Raw genomic sequence first — 24493 nt, forward strand, 5'->3', positions numbered from 1 at the left:
GAACCCCCAAAAAAGGTCCCAACAGGCGTCTGTGGACCGTTGCCAGCAGGTACAATAGGATTACTTTTAGGAAGGTCTAGAGTAAGTTTAAAAGGTGTACAAATACATACAGGAGTCATTGATTCAGATTATAATGGAAAAATTCAAATTTTTTTATCTATTTCTGTTCCCTGGAAAGCAGAGCCAGGAGAGTGCATAGCACAGCTCCTGATTGTGCTGTAGGTGGGAACAGGAAAAGGGGAAATTAAATGAACAGGAGGATTTGGAAGCACAAATAAACAAGGCAAAGCAGTTTATTGGGTAAATCAAATTACTGATAAACATCCTACGTGTGAAGTAACTATTCAGGGAAAGAAATTTAAAGGTTTGGTAGATACAGGAGCGGACATTTCAATCATTTCTCTAAAGCACAGGCCGTCTGCATGGCCAATTCAACCCACTCAATTCAACATAGTTGGAGTTGGCAAAGTGGCTGAAGTATATCACAGTAGTTACATTTTGCATCGGGACTATTCAACTAATTATAACTTCTGTACCTATAAATTTATGGGTAAGAGATTTATTACAACAATATAATTCCAGAACAATTATATAGCCCTCAAAGTCAACGTATGATATATGAAATGGGGTATGTCCCTGGTATAGGACTAGAAAAAAATTTGCAAGGTTTCCAAGAACCACCTCAAGTGGAAAAACAAAGTTTCTGCCAAAGATTAGGAAATAATTTTTTTTTGATGGCAGCCACTGTTAAGCCTTCAGAACTTATACCTTTAAAATGGTTAACAGATAAGCCAATTTGGATAAACAATGGCCACTAAGTAAAGAGAAAATGGAGGCTTTAGAGACATTAGCTACTGAACAACTAGAAAATGGGCACATAGCTCCAACATTTTCCCCTTGGAATTCTCCAGTTTTTGCAACTAAGAAAAAATCAGGTAAATGGAGAATGTTAACTGACTTAAGAGCTATCAATTCAGTTATACAACCTATGGGAGCATTACAGCCAGGATTGCCTTCTCCTGCTGTAATTCCAAAAAACTGGCCTTTAATAGTCACAGATTTAAAAGACTGTTTCTTTACTATCCCCTTAGCTGAGAAAGACTGTGAATGGTTTGCATTTACAATGCCTGCAGTAAACAACCTGCAGCCTAGGAAGCGTTATCATTAGAAAGTGTTGCCACAGGGCATGTTAAACGTTTGCCAGACTATTTGCCAGACGTATGTGGGGCAAGCAACTGAACCTACTCATAAAAAATTTTCACAGTGTTATATTATTCATTATACAGATGATGTACTTTGTGCTGCCCTCACTTGAGAAATATTACTCCAATGTTATGATCACTTGCAAAATTCGATTTCTCACGTTGGTTTAATTATAGCTCCTAACAAAATTCAGGCTACTACTCCCCACTTCTACTTGGGGACGTTAGTAAATGACACTACCATTGTGCCACAGAAAGTAACCATATGTAGGGACCAATTAAAAACATTAAATGACTTTCAAAAATTACTAGGGGACATTAATTGGATACGACCTGCTCTAGGCATTCCTACCTATGCCATGTGTAATCCGTTTTCTATCCTGAAAGGAAATCCTAGTCTCACTAGCCCTCAGCAATTAACAAAGAAGGCTGACGCAGTTACAACTACTTGAGACGCAAGTCCATAAACCTCAAATAAATAGAACATATCCAGAGAAGACTCTAGATTTCCTAATCTTTTCAAGTCAGCATTCACCTACTGGTGTTATTGTCCAAGAACAGTACTTAGTAGAGTGGCTTTTTCTTCCACATACTAATTCACAGACTCTAACTCCTTATTTAGATCAAATTGCTACTGTGATAGGGATTGGGAGAACTCGGATTGTTAAATTACATATATATGATCCTGGAGAAATTATTGTCCCTCTCACAAAGGCACAAATATAGCAAGCTTTTATAATTAGTCTTAGTTGGCAAACCCATTTAGCTGACTTTGTGGGTATTCTCAATAATCATTTTCCTAAAAGGAAGCTGTTTCAGTTTTTGAAATTAACAAATTGGATTCTCCCTAAAACAACTAAATTTAAACCAATTGAAGGTCCTGAGAATGCTTTTACAGATGGGTCTAGTAATGGTAAAGCTTCTTATTCTGGCTCGAAAAGTAAAGTTTTTCAGACATCCTATACTTCAGCTCAAAAAGCGGAGCCTGTAGCTGTAATTGAGGTACTGACTGCTTTTGATATGCCTGTTAATGTGATTTCTGATTCTTCATACGTGATTCACTCCACACAGTTAATTGAAAATGCTGTTATGATTTCATACAGATGAACAACTGATGACTTTATTTACCCAACTGCAAACAGCAGTTAGAAGTAGAATTCACCCTTTTTACATCACTCACATTAGAACTCATACACCTCTTCCAGGACCTTGACTGAAGGGAATCAAATGGCTGATCGTCTAGTTGCCAATGCAGTATCTAATGCTAGACACTTTCACAATTTAACCCGTGTTAATGCCTCTGGTCTCAAATGCAGACATGGCATTACCTAGAAAGAAGCTAAAGTTATTATCCAGTGATGCTTGACTTGCCAAATGGTACATTCCTCATCTTTTACAGGAGGAGTTAATCCTCGAGGATTGGAATCTAACTCTCATTGGCAAATGGATGTCACACATCTTCCCTTATTTGGGAGACTAGCTTATGTACATGTATGTGTGGACACCTTTTCTCACTTTGTCAGGGCTACATGCCAAACAGGAGAGTCTTCTGCCCATGTTAAACATCACCTTTTGCAGTGTTTTGTGGTGATGGGCATTCCAGCTTCTCTTAAAACAGATAATGCCCCAGGCTATACTACCCAAACTCTAGCTACATTTTTCTTCATGTGGAATATTAAACACATTACTGGTATCCCATACAACTCTCAAGGACAAGCCATAGTGGAAAGAATGAATCTCTCCCTAAAACAGCAGTTGCAAAAGCAGAAAGAAGAAGACAGAGAATATGGAACCCCACAGATGCAACTGAACCTAGCATTATTAACTTTAAATTTTTTGAGCCTGCCCAAAGGCCAGATGTTATCAGCAGCTGAACAGCATCTACAGAAACTAGCTGCAAAGACAGAAGAAGAAAACCTGGTTTGGTGGAGAGATCCAATAACAAAAAGTGGGAACATAGGTAAAATAACTTGGGGTAGAGGTTATGCTTGTGTTTCTCCAGTCCAAAATCAACAGCTGATTTGGATAACATCAAGACACCTGAAACCTTATCATGAGCCAGATGCTGAGGAAGAGACTCTGGGAGGATCCCAAGGACCCCCCAGTTGTAGCCATGTCAAGACTAACTCTGAGGAGGACCCCAGCTGTCACTAGCAACACCCGTCAAACACAGCCACCCACCTAGGGGCAGACCAAGAAGCTGTCACAGATGGCGGAAGAAAACCTGAGGAACGTGGGACAACCAGTCACAATGAATAATTTAATGGCAGCTATGATAGCAGTTATCACCACTGCCATGAGTATTTCTTCAATAAGGCTGGTAATAATGCCTAGATACAATCACTCTATGACACAGTTATACACGCTTTCTGATCTCAGTATTTACCATAATAAATCTGCTCCTATAATTGAGGAATACCATCCTCAAAAACCTATTTGTAAACAGGATTGGACCCAGTTAGAAAAAATGAATGTACTTGTTGAGGAAGATTGCATAACAAGCAGAAGTGCTGCACAAGGATTCCTATGGAATCATTATTAACTGGTCCCCTAAGGGGATATTTAGGTTGAATTGCACCTCTCAGTCTGTGTGTCATGGCCACACTATGTTCAGATGATCTGAACAAAATGGTCAGATGGTACAAATGATAAGAAGTATGGCAAAAGTTCCTATTATCTGGAACCATGGCAGTATAGTGGCACCTCAACCTCAAATGATATGGCCCACTCTAGGAACTTAAAATAAGGATTTGTGGATATAGAAAAATTAAAAGAACAAATATTTAGAGCATCCCAGGCACACCTGACCTTAATGCCAGGAACTGGAGTGCTTAAAGGAGCTGCAGACAAATTAGCAGGTAGTAACCCATTAAAATGGACAAAAATACTTGGAAGCTCTGTGGTTTCAATGACGATTGCACTTTTAATCTGTGTTGTCTTTGTATAGTCTGCAGATGCGGATCCTGATTCCTGCAAGTAGTAGCTCAGTGTGACAAAGCTGCCTTTCCTTTTATTGATTTACAAATCAGACAAGGGGGACAAGTTGGGAGCAAGCTCCCCAAAATCTGGCCATAAACTGGCCCCAAGACTGACCATAAATAAAATCTCTGCAGCACTGTAACATGTTCATGACAGCCCTAACACCTGCGCTGGGAGGTTGTGGGTTTACCAGAATGAGGGCAAGGAACACCTGGCCCACCCAGGGCAGAAAATCACTTAAAGGCATTCTTAAGCCACAAACAATAGCATGAGTGATCTGTGCCTTAAGGACATGCTCCTGCTGCAGATAACTAGCCCAACCTACTCCTTTAATTCAGCCCATCTCTTGGTTTCCCATAAGGGATACTTTTAGTTAATTTAATATCTATAGAAACAATGCTAATGACTGGTTTGTCGTTAATAAATATGTGGGTAAAACTCTGTTTGGGGCTCTCAGCTCTGAAGGCTGTGAGACCCCTGATTTCCCACTTGACACCTCTATATTTCTGTGTGTGTGTCTTTAATTCCTCTAGCGCCGCTGGGTTAGGGTCTCCCTGACCGAGCTGGTCTCCGTAGAGACCAGCCTAACCAACACTGTGAAACATCATCTCTACTAATAAAAGTTAGTCAGGTGTGGTGGCACACACCTGTAATCCCAGCTACTCAGGAGGCTGAGGCACGAGAATTGCTTGAATCCAGGAAGTGAAGGTGCAGTAAGCCAAGATCCTGCCACTGCACTCAAGCCTGAGTGACAGAGACTCTGTCAAAAAAAAAAAAAAAGAAAGAAAGAAAGAAAAAAAGAAAAAGGAAGTCTTCCAGCAAAGAGAAGCCAAGGACCAGCTGGCTTAATGATTTAACTTTACCAAGAATTTAAAGAAGAACTAATACCAATCCTACTCAAACTTCTGAAAAAAAGACAGAATGAGGGAATACTCCCAAACTCATTCTATGAAGCCAGTATTACCCTGATAGCAAAATCAGACAAAGACACATAAAAAAAGAAAGCTACCAGCCAACAACTGTGATGACCACTGATGCAAAAAATCCTCAACAAAATACAAACAACCCAAATTCAAAAACACATAAAATAAAATATTCATCACAGCTAAGTATGATTTATCCTACGGATGCAAGGATGGTTCAACATATGCAAATCAATCAATGTGAGGCATCGTTTCAACAGAATAAAAGAAAAAATTATACGATCATTTCAATTAAAGTTGAAAAAGCATTTAATAAAACTCATCCCCTCATGATAAAAAGTCTTTAAAAACTGGGTATAGAAGAAAGATACCTGAAGATAATAAAAACCATAAAGAACAGTCCCATGGCTAGTATCATACTGAATGGGGAAAACTTGAAACCTTACATCTAAGACATGAAACCCAACAAGGATGCCCACTATCACCACTGTTATGCAACATAGTTCTGGATGTCCTAGCTAGAGCAATCAGATAAGAAAAAGAATTTATGGGCATCCAAATTGAAAGAAGAAAAGTGAAATTATCCTTCTGTATGAATCATATGATCTTATATTTGGAAAAACCTAAATAACTGACCAAAAAAAACCTATTAGAACTGATAAATTCAGTGAAGTTGTAGGGCACAAAATTAACACATAAAAATCAGTAATTGTACATGTTAACAGCAAAAAAAAATCTGAAAAAGAAATCAAGAAATGAATCTACTTTAAAATACCTATGAATAAAATAAAGTACCTTGTCCTTTCCCTTACACAATAGTTAAATAGAGACAGGTAACATCACATCTTGATCAGGGTTGGCTGCTCTACTAGGGCAGGTTCATTCTTCTGACCCATAGGTGGCAGACCCATGCAAAGCTGGTAGAAGGACTGGTTAGTGGTAGGCACTGGCTCAGGCAGGGCGATGCTCTGGGCTATTCCTGTGTCCACGCAGAGAAATGAGACCACGATCAGGTGGTCCAGACCCCGGGTTGGTGGAGGGACCAGGTTGCTCCTACAGATTGAGTGTCTGGGTGAAGGGATAAACCAGGAGTGCTCTGGGTACCTGTGTAGGTTTTGGCTGGAAAACTCTAGAAGCAACAGTGGGTTCAATTATTGAGGGTACAGCCTTATCCACAGAGGGCCCTTGCCACATCAACGCGTAGTGTGTAGGTCCCTGAGTGCGTGGGGATCTTATGCTGGCAGCAGGGTCGGGAAGGGAGTCTGTTTTCACAATTCCACTGAACTTCTCAGTCCCCTCTCTCCCTGGGAAACCTGGAATCACAGGACAATGTGCAGTGTGACAGCATGTGTACACAACTTCCTTTCCTCAGACCCCAGAGTCTCTCTCCAGCCCAAGCCCCTATGATGTCTTTCCTCCAACAACAAATGTGTGGAGTTTGCTGAACAACAACCAATTCTCCATCACCACCTGGGTGTCCAACAACTTGATTCTGACACCACCCAGTATTAGCACAGACCCCATAAGTTCAGGGCTTAGTCCCACAACACTCTCTCCACTGCAGAGGCCAGGCACATTTCCCCAGTGAGCCCAACTATAGTTCTTAGCAACAGGCTATAAATTAGAGGTTCCCATAAACTCCTCCTCAAGTTCAACAATTTGATAAAACTACTAACACAGAACTCACCAAAACATTGTATTGAGGTCTACCTGTTTATTAGAAAAGGTACAACTCAGAAACAGTCAACGGAAGAGATGTATAGGGCAAGGGAAAGTGGTGGGAGATTACAGGGTAGGTAGGTAATCCTAGTAAACAGCTATGACTAAAAAAATTCCCCATCCTTTGTGTTTTGCAAGAGCAGCTTACTGCAAACATCCTTTCCAGTATGACTTAGATGATGCTCCCCGTTTTTAGTTATCACAAAAACCATAGACTGTCTGAATTCCTCCCTTCCCCACACTTTATGTTTTTAATTTTTTTTTATTTTTGGCCTCATACATAGTTAAATAGTTTTGTCTTCAGTGGTCAGAACAGAGTAACAGAATACTTGTTAACCAAACTTTGCTTCAGTTTCTCTCCTTCCCTAGGGCACTCGACTCTTAACTCACCCTCAGCCTGAGCCAAAAATAACTTCTCCTTATGCTCTTCCCAAGAACAAGTTGACTTCAGGGTGAAACATTCTCTCTCATGAGGATCTAACTTTGCCAAGCTTAATCCTACCCTCCCCATCCCCCACCTACCTTCTTTCCAATCTTGTTTGCTCCTCCCTATGAAGGAAAGCCGTTTTCTGCCTAACCTCTGGGATCCTCTAAGATCTTATGGTTGGTATTTTCCCCATTATAACACTCTTTTAAAATTAGGTAACTTCTTACCTACATCTGAATTTGTTTTATTTGACCAAGTCTAGAAAGAGCACCAGGACAGTAACAATTCCATCCTTAGAGCCTCCCAAGCCCCCTTCTATTCCAACCCCAACTGCATCTGCCTGTGATCCTCAGCTTTCCAGGGCTCCATGGCTTCTCTCAGTAGAAAAGCTCCTTCCATGGCTGGGGTGAGCAAGTTGGGACACCTACTGGGGAAGCTCTCCAGGAAGAACTACTGGGGCCTTCAATGACCTCATTTTGCAGCCTCAAGAGTGGCCTTAACTGGGAGTCCATAGGCCTGGGCTTCTTTCTACTGCCTAGTCAGGTTTAATCACTTAGTTTTAAATGAGAAAATACCCAATGATTGAAAAATCCAGCAAAATCACTCAATCACAGTTTAGAGAAGGGAAGGAAATTGTAAAGCACTTACACTTTACAACTCAACAGGAAAAGCAAAAGTATCTATCCCTTTCAGATTAAAAAAAGTCATTTAATTATGTTCATAATGAATACTTTAGCAAAGAATTATATATGAACACTTCTAGCAGATGACAATTCCCCTCTCATAAAATATAGCATTAAACTTGGATATACAGATAACAAGATACAGAACAGATACCCACTGCCACAGACTCTCCACCCTGAAACAAACAGGAACCGATGTTTTGATGAATCTTTGTTATTCAGCAATTTATCTACCCCAGTTTCTTGTGAAAATGTATTCATTTTCTAAAGTCATAATGGAAAAGCAATTTTCCCTATTTTTTTCCCTCGAAGCATTCCCAAAGCTAAACCCTGGGATTCTGTTTTAAATCACTCCTCAAAAGGAACATGCCTGAGAAACTTACTACACTCACTCTGCATATGAAAAAGAAAATAAAAATTCTTAACAAATGGAATATATGACCAGATTTTATTTCTAAAGTCCACCTCTTTCACGCCCTTTGCAATTTTTTTTTTTTTTTTTTTTTTGGTTACCCTTCAAGATCTACCAATAAAATACAATTTACATTTAACAGAAAAAGTGAAGTAAGTGAACACATCTTTTCAAGGTGACAAACCCAATGAGTGGTAGAGCTGACTGGAGCACAGACATATCTGATTCAAGGGTCAAATCAGGCCATTCTATCTCTTCAGATATTTTCCCACCTTCTACCTGCTCACTGACATGCTCAATGACCACCCTCCATGAGACCCTGAACTGTGCTCCACTATGTGCCCCATGTGCATTTTGCTTTGCAGGTTTTCACACTGCCTCATTGGAGTGGGTTTTTCTTGCCCTCTTGGATAGAATTTCTGCTGTCACAAGTCTGAGAGAATCTGGAGGTCAGGAATTCATTTCTGTCTTTTCCCCCTCCATACTAGCATCCAATTTGCTGACTAGCAATGTGTCTCCAAGGAATGGAAACTAGGGTTGGGGGAAGAAAATCTTAATGTCCCAAGGGGTCAGCTTTTTAGATGAAGAGCGCACCAGGAGATTCCTCTCAGCCCCAGCACATCCAGATGCTGCCCTAAGAGGTTCCACCACCATACCTCAGCCTGTCCTTTGGGAGATAACCCAGGTGCAGATAGTCAATAGACACTCCAGGAGACATGGCCACTGTGGGCATCTTGGTCATACCTAGACAGTTGTGAAACTCAGGACCAGGAAAAGAAAGACTGAGGACATACGGCCCTGAAAGCTTCCAATGTGGAACCTAAACCCAAAGACACTTTGATAAGGTTATCTGTGCCTAGATAAAGTAAGAGGAGGAGAGATAAAATTTTTTTGTTTGTTTTTTTGAGACGGAGTCTCCCTCTGTTGCCCAGGCTGGAGTGCAGTGGCGCGATCCCGGCTCACTGCAACCTCCGTCTTCCGGATTCAAGCGATTCTCCTGCCTCAGCACCCCAAGTAGCTGGGACTACAGGCGCCCCCCACCACACCCAGCTCATCCTTGTATTTTTAGTAGAGAAGGGGTTTCACCATCTTGCCCACGTTGCTCTCGAGCTCCTGGGCACAAATATTTTTTGCAGTAGAGTGTCGGCGCGGGCCAGTTATTTTCTGCTTTTCTCTCATGTGAAATGCTCACAAACAAAACAAATTTTAAAGAATCACATCCACCCCAGCACTCTGGGAGGCCAAGGCGGGCGGATCATCTGACGTTGGGAGTTAGAGACCAGCCTGACCAACATGGAGAAACCCCGTCTCTACTAAAAATACAAAATTAGCCGGGCGTGGTGGCACATGCCTGTAATCCCAGCTACTCAGGAGAATCGCTTGAAACTAGGAGGTGGAGGTTGCGGTGAGTTGACATCACGCCACTGCACTCTAGCCTGGGCAGCAAGAGCGACACTCGGTCTCAAGAAGAAAAAAAAAAAAAAGAGTCACATCTCATGCTCTGTGGGGAAACAAATGGTTAAAATACTGTGTTTGAAATGTACAAAAAAGACAAATAGTTAATAATGCTGTGAATTAGAGGAGAGAAGCTCCTGTTTCAGAACGCCGGGAAGTAATTGAAAACTTTAAGATTTTACTGCAAGCCAGAGTTAGTCTGGGGGAACAAGGTGGTGGATTTGAGATCCTGCTTGCCATACATGCACTCAGAAAATGCAAAAGAAAACCAGTCCTCTGTGGAGTGTTAAAATTAAACGGCAGGCAATTAGACTAAGGTGGCTCTAGTGCCCCGAGTTCCTAAATATAAGAAAAAAATGTAAATGAAATGCATTTCTTGTAAATTACTAGCTTGGGGGAAACAACACTCAGGCTTAACCAACCACACAACTCCAGTTAACCTCTAATTACATAACCAGAAAATTTCCACCTAGGCAGTCCAGATACGGCGACTACATAACTGTAAGCAATCAATTATTCAATTTTGTTTGCTTCCTAGTGCACATTATAAAAAGCCTTTCTTTCAAGTACCCCCACCCTACCCTGAACCCACAAACCACTAACAATGTCTGGGTGTCTCCATTCACAAATTGCTGTTTGCTCAAACTCTAGCGTTTTAACAGTGACTCCTTTTAATTTTTAACAGAAGAAAAAACAGACTGATAACCCCATGGACCTCATCTCTCACCAACGACCCTGCACCCCGAGTCGGGGGACTCCCCTATGACGGTCTCGTCGTGCCCCCACAATCTGAGACACGGGGCTGCGGTGCAGAGCTGCCCCGAGAGGGCTCTGGACCCAAACGAAGGTGCCACGCAGACAGGACGGAACCTGGGAGCTCCAGGCAGCCGGCCCAGCCCCATCCTGCGCCACAGGGGACTGAGGTCTGAGCTGCACCAGTGAAACTCGGGGCTTCAGGCTCCAGAGCCCACCGCGGGGAGTCCCAGATCCCGCCACAGCCGGTTCCCGCCGGTTCCAACCAGCTCCCTGCCCCTTCTCAGGACACCCTGTCCCGCACACTCACCATTTTCCAACTTCCGAAGTGTCCTGGTGTCTTAGCTGTGGCACTCCCAGCACCTGCAGGTCACAGGGAGAGAGAGGCTGCCAGAAAGTCACCCGGGCCTCTCAGAGCCCAGTACAGTGAGCGGAGAAAACAGAACGCCACGTTCCTGCGAGAGACACACGCCCGCCAGATCCCGGAAGCCGACCCCTCGTCTCTGGCTGCGCGCCTGATTGGACAGTTCCCACGCCAGTACTGATTGGATAGGGCTGCAGGCCACGCCCACGCCGGTCCCGAGTGGCAGGAGATGTGATCTTGAAGAGGCTGAAGGAGACTAGAATGGGCTATTTTTGTGTATTCTTCCAAAATTAGTCAGGGCCTTTCCATGAATGCCATCCTTAAAAAGGGCACACTTAATCTGCAATCTCTGTTCCTGAGGTTCTGAGGAACCTTATCTTCCTCTCCTGTTGGAGACCACCCTAAAGATGAGTTTTCTTCCCGGGGCACAGAACAAGCAGAAGCAAACTTGTGCTTGTAAAAGCCGTGGTGGGTAGGGAAGGCTTCCAGCGCATTCAGGGGCACCTGTGTGACTGCCCTTGTGAGGAGGAGCCAGCCTCAGGAGAGCTAACCCACGTGTGTCTCCACCTATGCTGGGCCCTGCTGTCCATCCACCTCCTCTGATGAGCAGGGCGCTCAAGATGTATTTAAGCCCAGGTGGGGTGTTCCAGGCCAGGCCCTGGTCAACCTAAAATAATCAAAAAGGTTAGAATATAGTTTCAAAAGAGTTTGTTCAATGGCACATGATGAGGATGGCCACCAGGGAGAATGGATTCTAATTGTTTTGAATTTATACTCCAATCTGCAGCCATTGCACGTCAGTTTTAAGGAAAGAAAATCCAGGCAGTGCAACACAGCGAGACCTCTTCTCTACTAAAATCCAAAAAAAAAAATAGCCGGCTGTGGTGTTGGGCCCCTTTAGTCCCAAATGCTTGAGGGGCTGTGATGAGAGGATCGAGTGAGCCTAGGAGGTCAAGGCTGTAGTGGGCCCTGACTGTGCCACTGCATTAGGCCTGGATGACAGAGCAAGACCCTGTGGAAGGAAGGAAGGAAGGAAGGAAGGAAGGAAGGAAGGAAGGAAGGAAGAAAGAAAGAAGGGGAAGGGAAGTCACAGCCTAACATAGGTGCTAAATCTTGGTCAGACACTAATCATTTCACCTGAAGGCCAGATCCACATATAAGAGTAAAAATACCAACTTTTGATTGTTGTAGGGTAAGAGATTAATGATCTCAATTGTGGAATGTTCCCATGTGGGAATGTGACAATCTTTACTTTGGGTAGTGTATGCATATGAGAGTCAAAATCACTACAGTGTACTGGGCTTCATTACTTTTTTTTCTGTACCATCTATGGACTTTATATGTGTAAGACTTGCAATCCACTCTGAGACCTTTGTGCTTGTATAAACCTATGATCTTACTCATTGCTGTAAGCCCAGAGATGAGATTCAACATCTCTCCTTTTGTCTGGTTCAGGTATGAAAGTCATTACCATGCCTGTGAGCTAGGTCCAGCAATGAGTTGTCATTTCACCTGCGGCCAGATCCACACATGACAGTCAAAATTCATGCATTCATGAGTGAGATTCAAGACCTTAAGAGTAGGCTCTCTCCATGTGTCAGGTTGATGATTTCAACTGTTGGCTGGGTATGCCTATGAGAGGCACAATATAACCTGTGCACTGGGCCATGTAATGACACTCTCTCTACCATCAAAGAGCATTAGAAATCTTATACATTATAGAATATGCATAAAATTTCTAATACTTTGTGACCTTTTTAAAAGTAGGAGACCGGAAACACACATCATCATAAGCCTAGCTATAACAGTCAAACATCTCAGGCTGGGTGTGGTGGCTCACAGCCAAGGCAGGCTGATCACGAGGTCAAGAGATTGAGACCCTCCTGGCCAACATGGTGAAACCCCATCTACACTAAAAATACAAAAATTAGCTGGGTATGGTGCCGCATGCCTGTAGTCCCAGCTACTTGGGAGGCTGAGGCAGGAGAACCGCTTGAACCCAGGAGATGCAGGTTGCAGTGAGCCGAGATCATGCCATTGCACTCCAGCCTGGTGACAGAGCAAGACTCCATCTCAAAAAAAAAAAGAAAAAAAAATCAAAAATCTCTTTTATTGGTTGTGTCCATATATTATAGTCATCATCATGCCTGTGAGCTGAACCTAAGTATATGTCACTATACTACCTGTGGTCAGGGTCCAGGAAGGAGAGCCGCATCACCTGAATACTGAGCCAGAGATATGTCAATATCCTTTTGTGAGAAAAACCCTGGCAGGAAAGTCACATCACCTAGCTGCTGAGTCCACTGATATGTCACAATGCCCTCTGTGGGCAGGGCCAAGGCAGGAGAGTCACATTACTTGGGCGTGAGCCCAGCAATATGTCACAAATTATCCTGTGTACAGAGCCCAGTAAAAAGAGGAGTCACATGACCTAGGTAAGGGGCATGGGGATATGTCACACTGCCCTCTGCTGGAAGGATCTAGGCAGGAGAGTTACATTACCTGGATGCTTGGCCCAGGTATATTTACAATCTCAATTATAGGCATTGCTTAGGCAGGAGAGTCACATCACATGGGTGCTTGGCCCATTGATTTGTCTCAATCCCTTCTGTAGGCAGGGTCCAGGCAAAGAAGAACAGTCACATCTACTAAGTGCTGGGCCCAGTAATATGTCACAATCCCTCAGGTAAGCAGGTCCAAGGTAAGACAGCAGTCATATGACCTATGCGATGGGCCCAGAAATATGTCACAATCCCCCTTGTGGGCTGAACCCAGGCAGGAGAGGAAGGTTACATCAACTAGGTGATTGCTGTATAAATAGTTCAAAATTCCCTCTGACAGAATGGCCCAGGCAAAAAAGTCATATCACCTATGTGCTTGGCCTAGGTATATGTCACAATCCCAATACTATGCTAGACCCAGGAACAAGAGTAAAAATAATCAGGTACTGGGCAAAAGTGTATGTCAAAATTACACCCACAGAAAGGTCCAGAAATGAGATTCAAAATACTGCAAATGGGCTGGCTCCAAGTATGACAGTCAATACCTCTTGTGAGTTCTGTCCATGTACACGAGTCAAAATCTCAACAGTAAACTGGATCTGTACAAGACAGCCCCAACCTCATGTGCAAACAGTGCTTTAAAAGGAAAGACAGCCTCACAGGGGCATTTAATCTTGATCCAAACTCACCATCTTACTTGTGGCCTGGATCCATGTATGTGAGTCACAGTTCCAACTTTCAATTTCCTCCAGGTGTTAGATTCAGAACTGCAACAATGAGCTGCGTTCATGTGGGAGGGTGATAATCCTTACTGTTAGCCGAGTATGCAGACAAGAGTCCAAATTTTATCTGTGTGATTGACCTTGGTATGAAACTCTTTTTAGCACCTGAGGGCATTGTACAATATGCTTGAGTGTTGTAGGACTCTGTGACCTTTGTACAAGTAAGAAACCTGTTACCCTAAGCCTAGCTACTAAAGTCAACATCTCTTCTATTGGTTGGATTCAGGTATTAGAGTCATTATTGTGCCTGTGAGCTGGGTCCAGAAGTGAGTCACCATCCTACCTATGACCAGATTTATATATGACAGTCACAATTCCAACTGTAGACTTAATCTGCATGTGAGACTCAGGAGCTCACCAGTGGGCTCTGTTTATATATGATGGTGACAATCCTAATTTTCTATAGATTGTGCTTATGAGAGTCACAATATCACCTGTGTTCTGGTTTGTATTATGACACTCCCTGTACCACCCAAGGGCTTCATAATGTATGTGTGTGTGTCAGAGCCTTCTGTAACCTTCCTAAAAGTAGGAGACTCAGAATCCTACCTATTGCCCTAAACCTATCTATGAGAGTCAAAATATCTCCAATTGGGTGGCTCCACATCTGAGAGACATTATCATGCCTGTGTGCTGGGCCTAGGTATAGGTTACAATTCTACCTGTAGGCAGAACAAGACAAGAGGGTCTCATCACCTGGGTGCTGGGTTAGAGATTTTTCACAAACCTTTGTGTTGACAGGTCCCCCAAAAAAGTTACATCACCTGGATGCTAGCTCAGCGATATGTCAGAATGTCCAGTGTAGGCAGGGCACGGGCAGGAGAGTCACATTATCTGGGTGCTTGGCACAGTAGTATTTCAAAATTTTTTATGTAGTCAGGGCACAGGCAGCAGCAAAGAGTCACACTATCTAGGTGTTGGGATCAGTAATATGTCACAATTTTCTCTCTTAACAAGGCCCGGTCAATAGAAGAGAGTCATATCCCAAAGTGGTAGGCTCAGGGATATGTCAAAATCCTCAATGGAGGCAGGACATAGGCAGGAAAGTAGAGTCACATCACTTAGGTGATGGGCCCAGAGACATCTCACAAAGTCCCCTGTGGGAAAAGCCTAGGCAAGAGGGTCACATCACCCAGGGACTTGGCCTAGGTATATGTCAGAATCTTAACTCCCAATTGATAGCTAGGTTTCCACAAGATAGTAAAATCAATCAGATGTTTTGCAAAGATAGATTTCATTATCACACCTGCAGAAAGGTCTAGGAATGAGATTCACAATCCTGCACATTTCCAGACTTCAGATATGAGGGTCAACAACTTTTGTGAGTTGAGTCCAAGTATGTAAGATGGAATCTCAATGGTGGACAAGATCCATGAATGACAGCCTCAACTCCACCTGGGAACAGTATCCCAGTAGGTAGCCATATTCTTACAGTTGTGCTGAATCTTGGCTTGAGAGTCACTGTTCTGCCTGTAGATCAGATCAACACGTAAGAGTCACAATTCCACCTTTCAACTTCCTTCAGATGTGAAATTCAGAACATCGGCAGTGGGCCACGTTTATGTGAGAAGGTGACAATTCTTTCTGTTAGCTGGGTGTACATATAAGGGTAACTATCTCACCTGTGTGTTAGGCCATGTTAATATACTCTGTACCACAGAGAGTTTGCTAGGGTATGTTTCAGAGTTTCAATCTGCTCTGAGATTTTTGTGATGCTATAAACCCATGATACTAGTCCTTCCCTCAAGTGCTGGCATGAGTCAATATTTCTTTTTTTGACTGGGTCCAGGTATGAGACTCATTACCATGCCTGTGAGCTGGGTTCAGAAATGAGTCACCATTTGGTTTGTGGTTGGATCCACATATGACAGGTGTAATTCTAGCTGTAGATTGTATCTACAAATAAGATTCAGGATCCCCCAGTGGGCTCTGTCCATGTGTGAAGGAGACAGTCCTGTCAGCTGGGTGTACATAGGAGTGTAACAATCTTATCTCTGTGTTGAGTCCTGTTATAACACTCTCTGTACAACCCAAGTGCTTTATATAACATCCGTGAGTGTCATAATTTTCTGTGAGCTTTGTACAACTAGAAGACCCTGGACTTTACACGTTGTTCTAAGCCTAGCTACAAGACTCTAAATTTCTCTCATTGTCTTTGTCCAGGTATGAGAGTCATTACCTTATTATGTGCTTTGGGCTCAGATGCATGTCACAATGTTAGCTTTGAGCAGGCAGGCACCAGGAGGAAGAGCCACATCATCTAAGTGCTGAGTCCAGCAATATGTTAAAATCCTCTCTCAGAGCAGGGCCCTGTCCTAGCAGAACACTGACATCACCTAAGTGCTTGGCTGAGTTGTATGTAACAATCCAATCTACATGCATGCTGGGCCCACAGATGAGAGACAAATCACTCAGATGTTTGGCAAAGGTATACGTCACAATCACACCTTTGAGAAAATCCAAAAATGAGATTCATAATGTGTCATATGTCTCAGCTTCAGGTATGAAAGTCAACATCTCCTGTGAGTTGGGTCCAAATACACGAGTCACAATCTTAATGGTCGACTTAATTAGTGCATGAGAGCCCCAATCACACTGCAAACTGTGTCTTGGTAGAAAAATCACTGCCTAACAGGTGTGTTTAATTCTGGTCTGAAAGCCACTAGCCAACCTGTGGACTGCACTTACATATTAGAGTCATAATTCTAACTTTTGACTCTCTCCAGTTGTGAGACTCATGACCTGTGCACTGGACCCTGTTATGACACTGGAGGACTCTGTACGATATGGATAAGAGTTGCAGTTAGCTCTGGGACCTTCATTCTGGCATAGACCCACAATCTTACTTGATTCTCCATTTGGAGGAACAAGTGTCAATATCTTTCCTCTTGGCTAGGTTCAGGTGTAAGATTCATCATCATGCCTGTGAGCTGGATCCAAACATAGGTCACAATCTCACCTGTGAGCAGTGACCAGGCAGAAGAGTCACATCACCTGAGTGCTGAGACAGGAATACATAGCAATATCCCCTGTGGGAAAGGTTCAGGTAGAAGAGTCACATCCCTTTGGTGCTGGGCCAGGTGAAAAATGTTACAATACCCTCTGTGGGTAGGGCCCAGGCAGAAGAGGAAAATCACCTTACCTAGGTGCTGGGCCTATGGATATGTCACAACTTCCCATATGGTCAGGATCAGGCAGGAGAGGAGTCACATCATCTTGGTGCTGAGTTCAGCAATGTGTAAAAATATTCCCTTAGGGCAGGGCTCAGACAAAAGTGTCACATCACTCAGGTGCTTGGTCCAGGCATATGTCACAATCCCACCTAAGGGCAGCACTCGGGCACAAGAGGAGAGTTACACAACCTAAGAGATGGGCCCAGATATATGGCACAATGCCTCCTGTGGGCAGGGCCCAGGCAGGAGATTCACACCACGTGGGTGCAGGGCCCAGGAATATGTACAATCCCCACCGTGGGCAGTGCCCAGGGAAAAGAGATAGTCACATCACCAAGTGACAGGTCCAGCAATGTATCACAATTTCCATTAAGGACAGCACAAAGGCAGAAGAGTTACAACACCTAGGTGCTTTTGCCAGGTATATGTCAAAATTCTGTACGTGAGATTATCTCAGGCAAAAGAGGCAAATTATTCAGGTGCTAGGCAAAGGTGCATGTCAAAATCACACCTGCGGTTGTGGACCGAAAAACATGTTGCATTACCTGGGTGCTGAACCAGGGATATGTCAAAATTCTTTCAGAGGCTGGGTGCGGTGGCTCACGCCTGTAATCTCAACACTTTGGGAGGCCGAGGCGGGTGGATCACGAGGTCAGGAGATCGAGACCATCCTAGCTAAGACTGTGAAACCTCGTCTCTACTAAAAATACAAAAAAAAATTAGCCGGGTGTGGTGGCAGGTGCCTGTAGTCCCAGCTACTCGGGACGCTGAGGCAGGAGAATGGCGTGAACCTAGGAGGCGGAGCTTGCAGTGAGCCAAGATGGCACCACTGCTCTCCAGCCTGGGCAACAGAGCCAGACTCCGTCTCAAAAACAAAAAACAAAAAACAAAAAAACAAAACAAAACATTCTTTCAGAACCTAGGCAAAAGAATAACATCACCTGGGTGCTCAGTGCAGTGAAATGTCACAATTGCCCTTGTGGGCTGGGCCTAGGTAACAAGGTGACTAACAAGATATAGGTACTGAGGGAACGGACAAGTCACAATTCTCCTAGTGGGCAGGACTCAGGAGAGTCACAGCACTTGTGTGCTTGACTTAGAAATATGTCACCATGCCCTATGTTGGAAGATCCCAGAAAACAGATCACATCCGAGGTCAGTATGGAGACTGGATAAAACGACGCACTATGATGGAGGGCTCCTGCTTCGACAAGCCTCATGGACCCATCCCCCGGGCAAAGGTGGGGGTCACTGTGACGTGAGAACCGGCTGGCACATGCGCACTGGCTAGGCCGACTCGCGCACGACTCCTGAAAATCAGGCTACAATCTCCTTAAAAAATGGCAGCGGTGCTGCGGCAGCGAGAGATATGGTGTCCCAAGTGGGGCGGGGGAAGGGGGGGAGGGGGTTTAAGGAGGAGAAGGGAAAGGAGACTGTGCAAGACCCAGAACCGGACAACTAAGAGTCCGGTCCTGAGAACCACCTTGAGCCGTTTTCTGGTTTGGTTCCTAGTGAAGTAGGAGCTTTAGGGCACCAGCTGGGATCTGCGGACTCCTCCACGGATCCAATTTTGGACCCCACTGGGTCAGCAGGGATGGGGTTATAATACGCTGAGGCGGGGAGGTTCTCGATGAGGCACAGAAAGATTCCATGTAACTGAAGGCATGATGTCACCTGAAAATTCACTGACCCATGAGTCCACTTCTTCCCTCCTACTCTCTGGGCGGAGCAGTGGCCTGCTCTGGTCCGCAAAGCCCCTGGGCTCCTGCATCCCTACACTCCTTTCCCAGACAGGTGCAAACAGGGAAGGGGGCGAGTCAGAGGTGGAGGAAATGTGACCACACGTGGCACTGGCATCCCCCAAGAAAAGTTGGAGTGAGCATGTGTCCCCGTGGCTATGGGGTAATAGCGAGACTGTCAATGATGTCCAGGCATGCACCCCGGGGGGGTTGGGGGGAACATTGGAGACCTCCCCAAGAAAGCAAAGTAAAAGCAAAGCACACCTGGGAACCAGGAGAGGGCCTGTGCCAGAATCCAAGCCACATTCAGGGATGCCTGCCAGAGGAGCAGAGAGATTTGTGCAAAGTACACCCTACCCTGGGCAATGCAACAACTATGTATCCCTGAGGCAACCACCCCTGTACCCAGCCAAAACCCAGTCCCTTTGGCTCCCTGACGTCTGTTGCAGCCAAAAGATTGTGTGTTGGGAGGCAGTCCCACCCAGGAGCAGAGGAAGTGGATGTCCCTCAAGAATGAGACAGGAAGTCCTGATGAAAGGCAATAACACCCCCTTTCAAATAAGGCAAAGGCCAGCCACTGACAGTTCATCCTAGATGAAACATGCAGCCATCAGTTGGGACATGGAGACCAAACGAGCTTCCTTATCTGAAATGGGTATGGAAGACCAGTGCTCCAGGATGGTCATGCCTACCCAATCTATAGAAATATGTTTGGAGAGGGAAACAATCATTAAACGGAACTCGAAAATGTTTCAACCTGATGGACTCAAAAGTGTTATTTGTTGAAGACACTGAGCCAGAGGAAGGAAGAAATAGGCCCCTCAGATACATGGCAGACAGAGTGAGAGGGAGGACCGAGCAGTGGCCAGAGCTCAGGCTGGATAAAGGATAATGCCACCACCATGGGCATCTGGGAAGAAGGAGTGGCCAGTCCACATCCTGTTCCCAGCTTTCTCTCCAAGCCTGTGTCATGGTGTGGGTGTGGCAACATTTCTCAATGAGAGGAGAGGATGGGAGAAGTAAGGACCATCTAGAACCATCTTCTTTGACGTTGGTCTGCATCCCTCCTGTGGGAGGACAATGAGCTCCTGTGAGGCTTTTGTCCTTAGGTGTGGTGTGCCAGTATTGATCCCAGAGAAGAGGTCGCTCAGGATGGGGAGGAGATTTAACCCCTCTGGGTCTGAGGCAGCTCCCCACGTGGCCCATGTGACAGGGGCCTCGACTTGTGGGGAGACTCACCTGCACACCGTCCCGGCAGGCCTGAGGCTGGGATCCCCCATTGGTTCCCCAGGACTCCACCTGAGATTTCTTCGTAGCTGTGGGCCCTCCACAAATCCTGGCATTTTCCTGGCATCGGAGGAACATCCTGTCAACCCCCTGGAGAGGTCAGGCAGGATCCTCGACACCGACGCACTGCCGCTGCCGCCTCCTGCTTTACCTGTTTCACCAAGCCTCAGGGATTCATCTCCCGGACGACGGTAGGGGTCCCGGTGACCCGCGCTTGCCCCTTGCACATGCGCATTGGCTAGGCCGACTCGCGCTCCACTTCTAGAAGTCAGGCTGCTGCAGTAGAAGTCTCCTGCAGGAGAACGATGAGCTCCTGTGAGGTTCTTGTCCTTGGGTGTGGTGTGCTCCTCTTGATCCTAAAAAAGAGGCTGCTCAGGATGGGGAGGAGATTTCAACCCCTGCCGGTCAGAAGCAGCTCCTCACGTCGCCCAGGCCTTCACAAACCCCAACGTTAACTGCTGGAAAAATGACTGACAACAGGCCAAATGACCCAGGCAGAGATGCCGAAAGAGAGGTGCTGAAAGAGGCTCACCGAAGACTGGCCGACATGCAAGCATCCGCCCCAGCACACAGGTCACATTTGTCCCAACACACATGCACACGGATACACACACACACACAGACAAAAACAGAGAGAAAGAGAGAGAGAAACGGAGAAAGCGAAAAGAAAGACACATACAAAGACATACAGCAGTGGCACAGAAGCACCCAGGCAGCCCCTGAGGCTGCCAGAGTTCTGCTCTCTGTGAGAATGACCCTGGGGTCAGAGAGCAGCCCACGGGCACACAGGCAGCCCTCTCCTAGAGATCACAGTGGTCATGACTTTTGGGGAGACTCATCTGCACACTGTCCCGGTAGGCCTGAGGCTGTGATCCCCTGCTTGTTCCCCTGGATTCTGCCTGAGCATTCTTCATTTTGGTCGGTCTTCAGTGAATCCTGGCTTTCGAGGCCATCCTGTCGACCTCCTTGAGAGGTCAAAATGGAGCCTCCATAGAGACGTACTGCCACGGAGGGCTTATGCTTTACCCAACCTCAAGGACCCATCCACCTGGTGATGTTGGTGGTCACTGTGATGTGAGAACCTTCCTGTGCTTCCCACATGTGCATTGGCTAGGATGACTGCGCTGCACTCCTGGAAATCAGGCTGTGGTCCTTCTAAAAAATGATGGATGGCCAGGCACGGTGGCTCACATCTGTAATCCCAGCACTTTGGAAAGCCGAGGCGGGAGGATCACCTGAGGTCAGGAGTTTGAGACCAGCCTGACCAATATGATGAAACCCATTCTCTACTAAAAATACAAAAATTAGCTGGGCACGGTGGTGCACGTGTAGTCCCAGCTACTTGGGAGGCTAAGGCAGGAGAATCACTTGAACCCGGGAGGTGGAGGTTGCAGTCAGCCAAGATCATGCCATTGCACTCCAGCCTAGGCAAGAAGAGCAAAAAAAAAAGACAGCGGCTCCGTGGCAGGGCTGAGATGGATGAAGTGGGGAGGGTAGGAAGGGTAGTCATGGGATAGAAGGCTGCACAAGATCCATAGCTGACCCCCTAGGCCTCTTGTTCTCAGTACCATTTTGAGTCATCTTCTGACTCGGTTCCAGATGTAGCAGGAGCTTCAGGGTGCCAGTTGGTTTCTTTTCACATCCTCTGTGTGCTGGGGAAAGCAATATGTCACAATTCCTACTGTTGGCAAGGCCGTGTAGAAGAAAAGAATCACATCACCTAGGTGCTGGATTCAGTGTGATGTTACTATCTTTCTGACAGCAGGGCCCATTCACAGGAGTTACATCTCCTAAGTTCTTGGCCCAGGCATATGTCACAATTTTGCTTGTCAACTAGACCCAGTCTGAAGAGTCAAATCACTCACATGTTGGACAAATGTATGTATATTCACAATAACACTCGTGGAAAGTTCCATTGATAAGATTCATCATCCCGTACATGTCTTGGCTCCAGGTATGTGTCACCATTGGCCAGCCACAGTGGCCCACGCCTGTAATCCCAGCACTTTGGGAGACCCAGGTGGGCAGATCACTTGAGGTCAGGAGTTCAAGACCAGCCCAGCCAACATTGTGAAACCCAATCTCTAGTAAAAAAAAAAAAAAAAAAAAAATACAAAAATTAGCCGGGTGTGGTGTTGCATGCCTGTAATACCTTCTACTCAGGAGTCTGAGGCACAAAAATCACTTGAACCCTCAGAGGTGGAGGTTGTGGTGATCCAGGGTAAATCCACTGCACTCCATCCTGGGCAACAGAGTGAGACTGTCTCAAAATAATAATAATAATATAATAATAATAATAATAATAAAATCATCATAGTACCTGTGATTTGTGCCCAGGTATATGGCACAATATCCACCTGTGGGCAGAGAGAGAGCAGGAAAGGCACATCACCTATGTGCTGGTCCAGTGATATGTAATAATCCCCCTTGTGGGCAGGACCCTGGCAGAAGGTTCTGAGTCCAGTTTATCAAAATCTCCCCTGTAGGCAGAGCTTAGGCAGGAGAGGAGGCTCACTTCACCTAGGTGATTGGCCTAGACATATGTCACAATGGCCTTCATGGGCAGAGACAAGACAGGAGAGTGACATTACCTTAGTGCTTGGCTCAGTGATAGGTCACCACCACTTCAGTGGGCAGAGACCAGGCAAGAGAGCAGAATCACATCACCTAGGTGCTGGGCTGAGTGATATGTTACAATGCTTCCAGTAGAAAGAACCCAGGCAGGAGGGTCACATTACCTGGGGTCAGTGCATAGCTGTCTGTCACAATGCACTCTAAATGCAGGGCCAAGGCAGTAGAAGGAAGTCACATTACCTGTGTGATGGACCTGGAGGTAAGTCACAATGCCTTTTATAGGCAGAGTCCAGGTAGAGGAGTCACATACATGGGTGAATGCTGGTCCCAGTGATACAAATAAAAATGCCTTTAGTAGGCAGGTCCTAGGGAAAAGTATCACATTACTTAGGTGATTGATCCAGGTACGTGTCACAACTTTATCTGTGAGCCGGGTCTCAGAAGGAGAGTCAAATCACTCAGATTCTGGGCAAAGGTATTTGTTTCAATCACACACCCAGGAATGTACACAAATGAGTTTCACAGTCCCACACAAGTCTCAGCTTCAGGTATAAGAGGCAATCCTCCTGTGAGTTGGGTTCAAGTACAGGAGTCACAGTCTCAACAATGGGCAAGATCTGTGTGGAAGAGCCCCAATCCCACCTAAAGATTGTGTTCCAGTAGGGGAGTCACTGCCTCACAAGTCTGCTGAATTATCACTCGAGAGGCACCAAGCCACCTGTGGACCAGATCCACATATAAGAGTAGCAATTCCAACTTGCAACTGTTTTTGTGTGTGAGATTAATTGCTTCATTAGTAGGCTCTATTAATGTGTAAGAATTAAGATTGTGTCAGCTGGGTCTGCATACGAGAGTCATAATCTCATCTGTTAGCTGGGGCCTGTTACAAAACTCTCAGTATCAGTCTAGGGCTTTATACAATAGGCCTGAGTGTTGTAATTCTCTGCGAACTTTATCCAAGTAGGAGATGCATGACGTCACCTGTGGCCCTAAGCCTGGTTATAAGAGTCAAAATATCTCCTAATGGTTGTGTCCAGGTATGAGAGTCATCATTGTGCCTGTCTTCTGGGCCTACATATATGTCATAATTTCACCTGTGGGCAGGAAAAAGACAGTAGAGTCACATCACTTGGTTGCTAGGCCTAGTGCTATATCACAATGCCCACTATAGGCAGAGCACAGGCAGGAGAGTCACATCATCTGAGTTCTTGGTTTAGCAGTATGTCACAATTCCTTCTGTAAGTAGGACCCAGGCAGCAAGAAGAGTCACATTACCTAGATGCTGAACCTAGCGATATGTCACAATGCTCCCTTTTAGCAAGGCCCAGACAAGAGAAAAAAGTCATATCACACAGATGATTGGCCCAAAGATTTGTCACAATCTTCACTGCGGGCAGGGCACAGGAAAGAAAGGAAAATCACATTGCTTGGGTGATGGGCGTAGCCATATGTCACAATCTTCCTTGTAAGCAGATCCCAGACAGGATAGGTGAATTACATGAGTGACCTACGTTATGGAA

At 45.2% G+C, this 24493-nt stretch overlaps 1 protein-coding gene across 11 annotated transcripts in view; it reads right to left on the reverse strand.

Moving 5' to 3' along the window:
• LOC103881435 overlaps window positions 1-22462 on the reverse strand; it is a 45085-nt gene extending 22623 nt beyond the window's left edge. Inside the window, exons 1-5 of one of the 11 annotated variants that reach the window (XR_004179796.1) lie at window positions 21968-22462; window positions 20551-20755; window positions 20352-20459; window positions 17343-17534; window positions 9761-11584 (exon numbers count right to left, since the gene is read on the reverse strand). Coding sequence is in view for 6 of the 11 variants with exons in the window: in XM_021933527.2 (XP_021789219.2) it covers window positions 19755-20179; window positions 20352-20459; window positions 20551-20755; window positions 21968-21970 (741 nt within the window). In the remaining 5 variants the exon portion in view is untranslated. Of the gene's footprint in view, window positions 1-9760; window positions 11585-12970; window positions 15671-17046; window positions 17230-17342; window positions 17535-18829; window positions 20180-20351; window positions 20756-21967 lie in introns of those variants that run through there. The other 10 variants (XR_004179797.1, XR_002519961.2, XR_002519962.2 and 7 more) reach the window with 10 other exon arrangements.
• Between the last annotated feature and the right edge of the window lie 2031 nt (window positions 22463-24493).

This window comes from Papio anubis, chromosome 18 (genome assembly GCF_008728515.1).
Source record: "Papio anubis isolate 15944 chromosome 18, Panubis1.0, whole genome shotgun sequence".
NCBI lineage: Eukaryota > Metazoa > Chordata > Mammalia > Primates > Cercopithecidae > Papio > Papio anubis.